Consider the following 13,625-nt stretch of genomic DNA (forward strand, 5'->3'; position numbering starts at 1 on the left):
CAAATGAAAAAAGCAGCTGAGATACCCAACCAAAGGTCTAACTTATTTGCAAGAGTAATTTCTAGATGCTTCTGAACTGACTTCCAGCATGTTAGGAGCTCCTTAAACATGATTTTATGACATATTTGGGGCTAAATACAGATTTCTGAGTCCCATTATTTTCAACGAAATCTTTTCCTACTTGTGGTAAATCACTACTGCAGTAGTTCTGCAGCAGCACCCCCGGGCCTGAGCCACCTTGCAGCTCACTCACGGTGCTCGCTGAGTCACAAGGTCAGATGTTCCTCACTCTCAGAAGTGTGGTGCAGACGTGGACATTCTCAAGGCGACTTTGCACCAGTTTGCTCCTTCTAATTTGCTGAGGTAGAAGCACAGCAAGCTAATCCTGTGACAAGAATGCTTTCTTCCCAAATCAGATTGAGCTGTTACCAGTTACTGTCAGAGGTGAGGCATGGCTGTGGCTTCAGCACCCATGCCATTTCTTTTAAATGTATGATCGACTTTGGGGTTCTGTCGTATGTAATGTATAGTGTAAATGCCATCTCTGAGCCCCACCTATAAGGAAATTCTAGAGCTACACAAGTCGTCTACACCCAGAAGGCTCTCATTGTGGTTTGGAGTTGCTGTGTTTTATTTTAGATTTATTTAATGCTTTAGAATCCTTTGATCTCTCTGACTGTTTTCTTCCTACAATGGCCTTTTTTCTTTTATTGATAATAGTATTGGGCTGAAGTTAATAGAAAGTGTTACTGAGCATAGTACTGTCTTTGTGGCTTGGAAATCTAATAAAAACAGTAACACTGCCTGCTTTCTCATCTCCATCCTACAGATTTATTTGTTGGGTAGAAGCTTTACTCACCTATTTGCTATAAATAAAAGATGGTAGGGTTGAGACCAAAGCTGCTAAACCACTTCTGCCAAATAGAGAAACTAAAGCTTTCGAAAAGTAGCTGGTATCTATAGTCATTTTACATGAGGTAAATAAATACAGGGTTCAGTATTATAACCGAAGCCTTTGGAAGACTTGCTGTAAAAGGAAGGACCTTTGGTGGTGCCAGCTCAGAGAGACTTGAGCCGGCAGGTATTTTCTGACAGTCCAATTCTCACCACAAAGTGCCTCCCCCATTCCTACCCTAATTTTCCATCCTTTCTGCAACTGCTAACTTTACATCTTTACTTTTAAGGAAGTGTTGAAAATGCCCGAAAGAATTCAGTTGGAGAGAAAAAGAAAGGTGAGGAAGGGATGGTAGTGCTAAGTAGGAATGTTCATCTGTCTTGTCTGAAGCAATTGAAATATTGAAGGATTTACAAAAGTAGAAAAAAGATCAGCAGGTTGAATACAAAAATCATTCTTTTAACATTTCTGGAAAACGATGTTTTCTAGATGCCTATAAATGATCAAAACAGGGCCTAGAGTAACCACCAGCCTAACAAGTGCAAATATATATCATGGAGCCTCTCTAGTTAACAAAGTCGGGGAGATAGTGGATACTGCTGCAGGCTTTTAGCTGCTGTGAAAAAGTCGAGTGTTCTTTCCCCAGAAAGTTAGAGATAGAATGTGTTGCTCTTTAAATGTTTCAGAGCTTTAGGGGTGGATGTTTGATCCCCTTCCTCATCCGTCTCCCTCCCCTAGTAGCAAATCTTAGGAATGGCTCCCACGCCCTTCTTTCCAGTTGAACGGTAGGGATGGCTGAGCTGTGGAGACCATCACTTTCCCACCTGGGATCCAGAATAAGTTAATCAAAGACATCATCCTGATGTTATCACTTGGTATAGAAATTGGACTGAAAATATACATGAAGTCTGGGAACAGGCTATAAATGTCTGAGGTAGTAAGATTTTGACTTTATCAGCTTGTCCGCTAAGGTGGCCCAGAAGTGGCAGCCATTTGTGAGTCCTATCTTTTTCTTTATAAACTGTCCATATTGTGCTCATTTCTGTTTTCTTATCTGTTATTCATGCTGGTTACTTCATTTCCCTGTTCTTTGCCTCCCTTTGGACTAGCGTGCCCAACTAATTTCTGAAGCAGGTAAATTGCTATCATTCTTCTGGATTATTCCATAGTGAATGTGATTTTCATTAATCCATCATGGAATCAAAATGATAATACTGGGGCCTTTTTGTTAATACTTTTTTGGGGCAGAATCAGAGCTCACCTCATTTTGCACGACATTTCCATAATGTTGGCTGTTGAATTCTGTAGATAATGATGTATATCTGCCCAGGACCAGCACTGTAGGTTCCTTGAATCCTAAGTGGGGTGGGTAAGCTGATATTTAATTTTTAATATTTACATTTTTAAATATTAATGTCAACACATTGATGTATGTGCTAATATAAAGGGTAAAATAAATCCCTTTTCCTCAGTAGTGCAAAGAGGAGATTATTACAAAAGACATTCAGATCATGACAGTGGCAAGCCTTCCAGTAGAGGGAAAAGATCTTCAAAACTGTACTCCACCATTGCAGAAGAGGAAGTGAATGCAATTGGGCACAGGAAGTCACAGCCAACAAATGGTTAGAGCCTTCGATTATCATCCCTCACTGACCCAAAGCTTATGAACTGGCACTAACAAAAACAAACTGTAATTGAGTAAATTCTGTCGTGGGACTGGGTCATACAAGAGAGTCATACGAGAGAGTTTTTTTGTTTTTGGTTTTGGTTTTGGTTTTTGGTTTTTCTAAATGTCAACAGGATGGTCCTTTTATTTGGGATAAAAAATATTGACTTAAAAATCTAAAATTAGAAATTCTTATGAGGAAGATCAAGTTACTTTGGTGACTTGTCCTTTCAAATTTTTGTGATCATGCAAGTTTATTTTTATAATTGGGGTTAGACCTCCTATTCTCTTCCTTTATATCTTTACTCTCCTGTTAGGTTTCAACTGTGGTTGGATCAGAGATTCTTAGAATGACAAGAGTTTATATCCTTAGAGAATATTGGCCTAACATCTTACATTCTTTCAGAAAAGGATCAATAAAAAGTCACTGACTCAATGCAGACGTTGGGTCATGCACATGATCTTTCAGTGGACATTTTATCACCCTTTAGTAAGAAAGAAAAAGTACCAATTAACTTGTCAACCTTCAGGAACAATTTATTCCATTTTCTAGAAGTTTATCTCTGACGTCTGTCTTTCATTTGGCCCTGTAGTAAATTCTGTAATGTACTGTTCACGTGAGAACAATCCCAAGCGACAGAAAGGAGACAGATTTCAAATCAGCTTTGCCCTCCAATGGGAAATTTAAGAACAAGTATTGCTGACTCAGAGGAAAAAATGTCTTTTTTTGTGCCTAAAGTACTCATCTCCTCCCTGGTTAATACAATAATTTTTTTATAAATATGACTTCAAAAATCCATTAAAGGAAATCTTAGTACCTGTAAAGAATGTAACATATTCTGGTATGTGAGATTTCTTTAAAGGACTTCTGCTCTTGGAATGAGGCTCTTTTCTTTCTGTGAAACTATCAGGAGTTAGTAGATGCATGTATTTAGGCTCCCAGGGATTAGGTGTGGCCCAGCATTCAGGCTGTAACACCATGCCCTTCACTGCCTCCCAAGAAAGCATTTCAGAATACAAGTTAATGGGAGTGACCTTATTATAGGGATACCTTCTCTTATTCTCTTACTGCAAAGGGATAAACTATTCTTGAATTTTCACACTTTATTGTTGATAATAAACTTCTTGTGATACACTTCACAGCTTAACAGCCCAATGAGTTATGACACCTGAAGTGGGAACTGTTGTCTTTGAGAACGTTCCTTGATACAGGTTTTAAAACAAAAAAGCATCTACCAACTGCCTGCCAGGGACAATATTTGGAGCCTGCCTTCTCTGCCAGTGCGGTGGGCTCAGCCACGTGTGCTCACTTGCCTGGGGTTCCAGCATGTACTAGCTAGGTGGCGGGGTGGGTTAAAGATACCTCTCAGAGCATAAAGCAAAGTCTGCAGGACACATAAGGATAAAACATTCTGCTTGGGCTGGGTAGCTCCTGCCCTAGAGAAAGCCAATTGAGTTGACCCTTTACTTTTACAGAATTCCTATGTAGTGGATTTGTTTATAGATACATAGTTACAGTAGCTCCTCTCTACAAGAAAGTTTCCCTCATATTGCCAAGAAAATCTCTATCTTCAGTCCTAGAAAAGTTACATAAATGAATACCTAAGACATTTATTTTCTGACGAGTTATTTTTGAGAATTTATTAGGCCAGAATCTCTGTCTCTATCTTGCCCCTTTTGTTAAGGGCACCTAAGGTTGCATAGATGTTTCTGGATTCTGGAGCTTTACATTTGAACTATTGTTTTCATTGACTTATATCACTTGATTATTAACAAAGCATCATTGATGCAATTTTCCTTCTTCAAGAGGCCACTAAAAACACTTCATACAAAACAAAAAGAGATGCTCCCCTGCCACCTGCCACCCAGTGCCTATTGATCATCCAGTGAGGCTTTGCGTTAGAGTAAAAAGAGGATAAACACAGAGATAACCCACATTATAGAAAAGCAAGGAGAAGAGATTCTATATCTGTCTCAGATTTGTTCATAACCTCTTTAGCTTAAAATTCTCATTGTGAGGAGCTGGTCAAATTTTGATGGAATTAAATAGGACCATCTTGTATTTACTTTTCTGCTTTAATTTCTTGAAATAATGACAGGCATTAAGAAGTAATTTTTACAGGAGCTTCAATTAAAGTGATTTTGTGCATAATATTTTAATTTTGTTTTGTTAGTGCCGATTCCTAGCACTTGACTGTCTTCACCTTTGAGAATTGAGTAGCAGTCTGCTTTCTGAATAGTTCCTGCTTAAAAAAATAACATTTAGCGGATTAATTCTATTAAATAATTGCATGTACTTTCTTTTAAGTCTTTTAAGAGCAGCTTTGTTTACGCTAAAACAGCCTTATTTTCCTAAAGTATGTATTCATGAAACAAACAGAGGCTATTGTTCTCAAATATTGTTCTCAAAGCATGCTGCATATTTCTATCATGAATATTATGTTTTGTGTGGCTATTATATTGATTTGACAGACAAAATGCTTAATTTCTTTTACTAGAAATATTTGTAAGCACATCTTTTTCCATTTCATATTATTTCCTCTCTGCATTTAATTATACGTTGTGATATTTTTATAAGAGTATATCCTATTTTCTTGAAGAAAATAGTTGATTTTGGCTTTGAGTGCATTGTAATGGCCCCTGTTTGTACAGGGCATCTGATTCTAAGATTCCTTTTATATATCACTTGCCTCTTCCATAATCCAAGCTACAGCCAATAAATACTTGGCTGTGACTTGCAGTCTGTAAGCCAGTGCTCTGCTCTACTTTTTCCACCAGATTCAAGTTCTGCTCCCACTAAGTGAGTTCTTAAAGATAAATTTAACAGTTGGCATGTTGGGCTCTTGCTAGAAAGTATAAAAAATCAGGGCCAACTACTGAATACTATTTTCAGGTCATCATAGTGTTTTTCTCCTGGAAAATATGGATGTCAGTGGAGCTTACAATGGAGAAAATACCAAATTTTCATATGATCCTCTAACTCTGCATTTATATGCATGTTTCAGAAGCTTTAAAATTATCACATATATGCAATATCAAATCATCTTCAAGAATGACAGACTTCATGTTCGAGCCTCTCTGTACCAGTTATTGCCACTATAGACAGGATGTGTATATACATGGAGTGTTTGTGTTGAATAAATTACCTGTTCATTTACTTGAGTATCTTCTATTAGTTAACTTTAATGGTATTTAAAATAGTGATAAATATGTATATAGACACATGCATAGAGATGCTCCAGCACTCTTAACAAATACTTGCATTGAAGAAGTGTTTGTGAAACAACTGGATTTTTTTCACCCTGTGTAAAAGCAAGCATTAACTCAAGCTGCCTAAGAGGAGGTCTGTCTGAATTTGTAAAACGTCTAAATCTTATAAGTATTTTAAAAATAAATTCTAGCCAGGCACTGTGGTTCACATCTGTAATCCCAGCACTTTGGGAGGCTGAAGCTGGAGGATCACTTGAGGCCAGAGGTTTGAGACCAGCCTGGGCAACAAATGAGTTGTCTATACAAAAATAAAAATAAAAAATTAGCTGGGTGTGTTGAGAAGGTGCACCTGTAGTCTGCGCTACTCTGGAAGCTGAGACAGGAGGATCACTTGAGCCCAGGAGTTTGAGGCTACAGTGAGCTATGACTGCGCCACTGAATTCCAGCCTGGACAACAGAGTGAGACTCAGTATCTATAAATGAATAAATGCTTGCATGCATACATACATACATGCATACATTCTGGAGTTTTAAGTTTCAAAAGGACGTAATTCTATTGAGACCATCTTTTAATAGAAGCCTGACTAAACCTACTTCAATATAGTTGTAGTCAACATCTTAATTACATGCAATCAAATAGATGTTCCCTTAAGGGCTGGAAAGCAAACGGCAAAGAACATTCCCCCTACAAAGTTGTTCACATTAGGCATCTGGACTAATAAGGCTGGAGACTAGAAGACCAAGTGCTTTGACCTTCAAACTCATCACATTAATTGCCTAACTTTAAGTCCTTGATCTCGCTGTGCCTTAATTTTCCTGTCCTTGAATGGTGCTTACCTACTATAGTAAGAACATGTCAGCCTGGTACTAGTCTCATTATCACATGCACATTCACAGTTGGTAGAGTTTAATCAATGGAGGTGAATATAGTTAGAATGAATTTCTAAATAAAGTCACCACCATAGTGAAATTCTTTGACAGCCCTCTTGAAAGTATATATTATTTTTCCTCCTACAATCCCTGAGTCTTGGAGAATTCGGAAGCCCAGTGTCAGTGACTCAAAAGAATCAGCATTTAGGTGGAGACTGAAGGACAACCTGCTTTTAGCAGGAAGATTTATATGTTGGATTTCTTTGAATTTTAATCATGCCTGCTCTAATGACCCTGGTCTATAGGGTTATCTCAGTTTTTTATCTGTGACATAAACATTTTTGGTTTCTTGAATTTCTCCATTTTTAGAAAGTACTCTTATGTCATGTCATAGAACATGAGTTAGACCCAAGATTGCCAGGAAACAAAAATATTGGGAAGAATGGAAAGTTTGATTATCCTTTAAATCTAAGAATTAGAACAAATATATTTGCTCTGAAGACAAAAGAGCAGTATATTGTATTTGTTTCTTCCCTTGAACCTGTAGTGTATTTTTGAGTCATTTAATATAGAGGAAGAACTTATTTTGGTTTTAAAACAATGAAAAATATTTTCTAGAAGACACCAAAGGAAATACTCTAGTTTGAGGTTGGGTTTATTGTAAAAAGTTTTCAGGATGAAGATAATACAAGTCTTCCCTACTTTCTTTTGTTCTTAGTAATTAAAGGATTCTTTGTCTATTAGTATCAAATTGGTTTTGTGATAAAGAGCAAAATATTTATAGATATTTATGCACCTTCATTCTCCAAACCTGGCTTACTGACAGCTTTGAAAGGACAAGTGCATTTAATTTTTTTACCCAACACAAGTGCATTTAATTTTTTTACCCAACACAAGCTTAAAAATACAAGCTTAAAAACACAAACTTAAAAATAGAAATTGCACTTCAGTTTGGGTGATAGAGCAAGACCTCATTTCTAAAAAGAAAAGAAAAAATAATAGAAATCAATGCTAATATTTGTTTGTTGCTTTCTTCCCCCGATTTGAGAATTTGCCTGAATCTGTTGGACAAAAAGAAGTCATAATTTAAGAAATTACCTACTTTTATTATCAGATTTGAAAGGTTTTTTTCTTTTCAGAGTTTTGAGTCATTTCAATTTAATGTCATTAACTAAAAATTTAAATTTTTATTGTCTAAATAGCAGAATCTGGCTCTAATACCAGTATTGGCAAGAGAAGCACTCTATTAGGTTTGCATTTTGACTATTAGGTTTAATGAGCTTTCACTTCCTGAAACACTCTTCAGTGGGTTCAACATTTTAATAGCCAGCTCCTGGCAAGATGAGTTTTGTTTTTTGGGGTTTTTTTTTAGCAGAATGCAAAAATCAAGTGATTAGAAGCATCAAGTGAATCCTATAGCTTTTGAAGGACTGATACAGTGTGTTCCTGGTTAGATCATTTGAACTTCCAAGTGATGAGGTAGCTGTACTCTTCCTTCAAGCTGGCACAAAGTGTATAGGTTTAGTATTTTTAGCTCAAGAACTGTCTATACAATAGACAAGATGAATAGTATTTAATAATCCTTAATAGCTATGCTGGAGTACAGCATCCGAACCTTTTCCCAAGGTATCACAGCAGTGAAGCCATGTTGTAGTTGGAAAGACCATAGACTTTGGAGAGACAGATCTAGTTTAAATCCTGGTTTCAAGTTTTACAAAACCTACCTTACAGAAGGTAATTGTGAGGAATAGCGATAATAAAACAGAGAGTGCCTGACACATAACAGAGGCTCCGTTCCAGTAATGATTCTCCCACCGTTGCTTTATAAAGCCTCAGTGGATTCTTCAAATTTGTGTGTAATCAGAGCAGGCAACAATAATGGTAATGCTTTTACCTGGAGGGTGATTCCAGAATGGTTGATTGTGTCATAGACAATATTTAATGCATTTTCACTAGACTTTACAGTATTTATTTCCTAGAGGGTGAAACTGAGGTTTTCTGAGTCACAGAAAGGTCTGACAAAGACTCCTGAGGCCTTTGCTGATATCCTGCCCCACAATCAGGAATGACAAACCCCAAGTCATCTGCAGAAGGCATCGAATGGGACATCTGTCAGCCCAGCATCTCCTCAAGGCTCTGTCTGCCCTGTTCTCTCTGCTGCATGAGGGGGCAGCTACGACTGAGGAGGTCACCTGGGGCAGAACCACTTCAAAGCCCTCCTCCCTCCTGGCATCTCCCTCCACTTCCCCGCCATCCTTGCCTGGGGGGTCCTCACCTCAGATTCTTGCCCACATCTATGAGAGGTTCACCCTGTCATAGACTGTGTTTTTGTGTGTGTTTTCTCTTTTTGTTTCTGCTTTGTTGGTTAGTTTTACATTTCTGTCTAGAGTCTCTAAACATAATAGCAAGTTTGTTTCTGAGAAAGTTCACGCTGTTCCCCTCTCCTCCCGCAAACATTCAAGGCTACTGCATCTCAGCCCATTGTCAGTCAGGCCAGTGGTGTTATTTTGTCAATAAACTGTGCGACTTTTCTTTTTATTTCAGTTTCAAGGAGAAGCTGGGGCCAGCAGGCCCAGGAGTATCAAGAACAAAAGCAACGGTCCTCCAGTAAAGATGGCCATCAAGGCAGCAAATCTAGTGACTCTGGAGAAGAAGCAGAAAAAGAGTTTATTTTTGTGTAAAGGTCACCCATGCAGAAGTCTTTCTGTGCAGGGTGCTTTGGTAGCCATCAGAGAGGAACCAAGGGCACCACCTCTTCTTCCCAGGCGTTCTTCTCTCGGTGCTTTATTCTCTTCTTTTTCTTTATTTCTCCCCCTACTCCCTTCCCCTGCTTTTTTTTTTTTTTTTTTTTTTTTGTATAGAAACAGATCCATTTCTTGGTAATCAAATCACATTTGTTTGGTCTTCCTCCAACCCTTCGCATTTGATTTCTAAACATTCCTTCATATGCCTTTAATGAAAGCCAGCAATTATCCCATGGGCCCTACTTGAATTTCTCTGAGGCAGCTACAGATTGCCCTGCAAGATGAGTTTTTGGAGATAAATGAAATAACTGGACACACACTCACACAAGTAACACCACAGCAAACCTCAGAGTACTGCTGAGTGTACCTGTGTCAAATCCACACAGGACTCAATATAGCAATTTATTCTTGATGTATGCAATTGCACATTGTAATTATATTAACAGAGCACACTAATAATTTGTATAAATTATATATATTAGATCTTGGGTATGGTTTTTACCTTCTCCCATGGGGAACTTCGTCCTTCCTGATGTGGAATTGTACATTTAAAGCTTGGTCGGTGACCTTTGCATACCGTCAACGAGCACAGTTAAGAACAGAGTGAGAGAGGCCTGCGGCTGATTTTACCATGTGCCCAAATTAATGTATATAGTTGACTGGAATGAGGTTTTATGAATATTCATGTTTTTGAAGGCCTTTAATTTCTGTCTGCATATTAGCTTTTAATGTGTAATTTTAAGAGAGAATACTTTGACACCTGTAAAAATCAAAATACTACTCTTTATAAGACATTTCACAAATATTCACTTACATTACAGGCTGGAAGTATTTTATTCATATGTATATTTATACCAATAAAATGATTTTACAAGTGGAATTGGGGTCTTCTCCAGTTACATTTTTAGTTTGGACTGGCTCAGGGTGGTGAACTTTGGTTTTGTTTCCAAAATCCAAAATAATCAATGTTCTCAGATAAGCAATCTGGGAACCATTACCTTCAAAATAAAGATCACTTACCAGTGCCACTGCCTGTTTTCACCCTTGGGAAAAATGATAAAATTTACCAGAAGAATATAGAATTATGCGTTTGATCCAGCTCCCATTACCATGCATAAGGGTCATATGAGGGATGCAAGTGTGAGCGAAGAAGTGTGATTTGAAGAGTTGCAAGCAGTGGTTATCTATTGGAAAGAAGAATGATAGAAGGTGGGGTTGGCATGACATGACTATTTCCCTCATCATCCTCCACTAGCCCTCTCCCCAACTCAGGTGCCTGGCATGTGAGTAAGTGCCCATAATGTAGATCAGATGGTTTGCTGCCTTTGCGTGACTTCATGAGGGCAGAAAGACACAAGATTGCTTCCTCCAGCTGTAGCTCTGCTGTCATAAAACAGAAAGTGCTCACAGAGCAATCAGGTTCACTTTCATTTAGAATGCTATGTGGTAAAAGGCACACATGCTGCTGGTTAGCACTTCTCTCTGGGTTTCAGCATGAGAACTATTCTCAAAGAGACAGTCGAGAGAAGCCCAGGTAGTGAATAGCCTTGGTGCTTTATTATGGAGTTGGATCCTGATTCTATGCAGTAGGAGCCATTGCATTTTTTAAAGCAATAATGCAATCAGAGCTAAGATTATAAAGGTAAACCCTATAGACTAGAGGTAGGCATCCAGTGAAGTGGCTGAGCAAGGATTCTTAATCATTTTCCCTCTCCTTATGGTGGTCAAGAGGTGCCCACTCAGATGCTCCTTTAAGAGAACTTGGCTATGGGGAGCACGTGGGGGCCGACCATGGCTACCAGCTTCCAGCTGCAACACCTTAAGACCCTTTACAGTGGTCATGCTGCGGCTAGGCCACCCCCATTCTCCCTGCCAACCTCCGAGGATGGTTGGTTCACTAGAGCTGCCCAACACAGGACTCTACTGAGCAACTTTTGCTCTAGGGCCCTCCTCTGGTCTGGCCAAGGCTTTCTCAGAGCTGCACCAAAGCTCTCCCTACCTACATCTCCTTTCCTCCTTCCCAATCTTCTTTTACAGGTGATCAACCTGAATAAGGTCTGAAGGCACTCCCTGCTACTGCTCCCTCCACTTTTATCCTTCACAGCGATTTCCCCCAGTAAATAAATATTCTGCGGTCTAATCCCATCTGGGCACATGCTTCTTGGAGAACCTGAACTGACATACTTCTCCATATTCTGTCACTGTAGATCAAGAATACCTGCACTTTGGGAGGCCAAGGTGGATGGATGAACTTTGAGATAGGGAGTTTGAGACCAGCCTGGCCAACATGATGAAACCCCATCTCTACTAAAAATACAAAAATTAGCCGGGCTTGGTGGTGGGTGCCTGTAATCCCAGCTACTCAGGAGCCTGAGGAAGGAGACTCGCTTGAACCTGGGAGGCGGAGGTTGCAGTGAACTGAGATCACACCACTGCATGCCAGCCTGGGTGACAAAGACTCCGTCTTAAAAAAAAACCACACACATGGAAAGGCAGCTTTACCATGTACATCTGCTGTGCTGGTGACTAGCAGATCTTTCCTCAAAATGTGTGGGCCTTTGTGTTTGTTTTGTGAATATATTATAATTTGTGCTATGTCCCTAAAAGAAAGGTGCCCTTAAGGCAGAGTGGACTAACTGACTTCTCGACGCCCTTTGGGATTTTGACACAACAGATACCACTTTGATTCCCGTTACCGTTGTAGAGTGCCAGTAGAATTGAAGAGAACCATTCTTGCACCCAGGAACCCAGTGAAGCTAAGTGCTGGAGCAGCAGTGGAGCCCATCAGGAGCTGCAGGTCCCAGAGAGCCCACTCGGACCAGCCAGATGGCGGTGGGGGGTGCTGGTCATGGAGCAAGGGTTGAAGCCTCCTAGAAAACCCCTAGAATACTAAACCACACATATTCTTTTTTCTGTTTGTGCCATGCACAAGACCTAAATTAAGAATGAGAAGGTTTCCAGCTGCATCCATGTCCCTACAAAGGACATGAACTCATCCTTTTTTATGGCTGCATAGTATTCCATAATGAATTGTATATGTGCCACATTTTCTTAATCCTAGTCTGCCATTGATGGACATTTGGGTTGGTTCAAGTCTTTGCTATTGTGAATAGTGCATAATAAACATATGTGTGCATGTGTCATTATAGCAGCATGATTTATAATCCTTTGGGGAATTGAACAATGAGAACACTTGGACAGAGGAAGGGGAACATCACACCCGGGGCCTGTTTTGGGGTGGGGAGGGAGGGATAGCATTAGGAGATATACCTAATGTAAATGGCAGCGAGTTAATGGGGGCAGCACACCAACATGGCACATGTGTACATATGTAACAAACCTGCACGTTGTGCACACGTACCCTAGAACTTAAAGTATAATAAAAAAGAAAAAAAAATTTTTTTAATGCAGACTGTAAAAAAAAATATCAACACAAGCACAAAAAAGAATGAGAGATTTCATAATCACCTCTCGGATATACTAAGCAGGGGCCAAATAATCTAGGAACTGTTTGATCACTTATTTTGGGAATGCATTCATTGTGCAGCTTTTCAACAGGCTGACTTTCCAATTTTGTTTTTCTTTAACATTGGTCAGTATGGGTCTACTAGCACAGGCCATTGGCCAGCAGTTGATCAGGCATGTGTCAAGTGTTGGAGAGAACTCAATCGCAATTAAAAATTGGCAACTAAAAATCCCAGAAGAGGATAACGGGCACGTGCTTCAATTAGGAAGGGGCGAACAGCTTGCAGTGGGTAAGATATTCTCATGACTTTGACCCTGCCCTGTGTTGGCTCATTTCCCCAGGTGATCCAGTTCCTTTTGTTGACTATTCACTGTAACACTCCATTTGCAAAACAGCATTCCCAGAGAAAACAGCTTTTCAACTGAAGGGAAAACAGAATATAAATGTAAATATACACACACACACACACACACACACACACACATATATATATATATATTTTTTTTTTTTTTTGCAGAGAAGAAATAAATGGATTGCAACAGGAAATCTCAGTAGGCAGAACGGCCCTGATTTTCAACTGAGACATTATACCTGTTCTCAGTCCCAAGTGTGAAAATCCTAAATTGAGGTGGCCTTGAAAGGATATTTCTGTTTATCACTTTTTTACTTGCTAGATTGAAAGCACTGCCCCAGTGTGGCCCTGCAGTAAAAACGATGTGGCCTTTATTCATTCTCAGTCTCTCTTTTACATTTTCCCTCAGAGCAAGAACATGA

The 13,625-nt window shown here is 39.3% G+C and overlaps 1 protein-coding gene across 10 annotated transcripts in view; it reads left to right on the top strand.

Moving 5' to 3' along the window:
- Nucleotides 1-10,265, top strand: part of CARMIL1 (capping protein regulator and myosin 1 linker 1) — a 342,024-nt gene extending 331,759 nt beyond the window's left edge. For 6 of the 10 annotated variants that reach the window (XM_009204528.4, XM_009204523.4, XM_009204525.4 and 3 more), the window contains 2 exons: nucleotides 2,368-2,517; nucleotides 9,186-10,265. In XM_009204528.4, coding sequence (XP_009202792.2) covers nucleotides 2,368-2,517; nucleotides 9,186-9,322 — 287 coding nt within the window. In that variant the 3' untranslated portion in view covers nucleotides 9,323-10,265. Of the gene's footprint in view, nucleotides 1-2,004; nucleotides 2,347-2,367; nucleotides 2,518-9,185 lie in introns of those variants that run through there. The other 4 variants (XM_009204527.4, XM_003897137.5, XM_017957634.3 and 1 more) reach the window with 3 other exon arrangements.
- Nucleotides 10,266-13,625: the final 3,360 nt, after the last annotated feature.

The sequence above is a fragment of the Papio anubis genome, chromosome 6 (assembly GCF_008728515.1).
Source record: "Papio anubis isolate 15944 chromosome 6, Panubis1.0, whole genome shotgun sequence".
Classification (NCBI taxonomy): domain Eukaryota; kingdom Metazoa; phylum Chordata; class Mammalia; order Primates; family Cercopithecidae; genus Papio; species Papio anubis.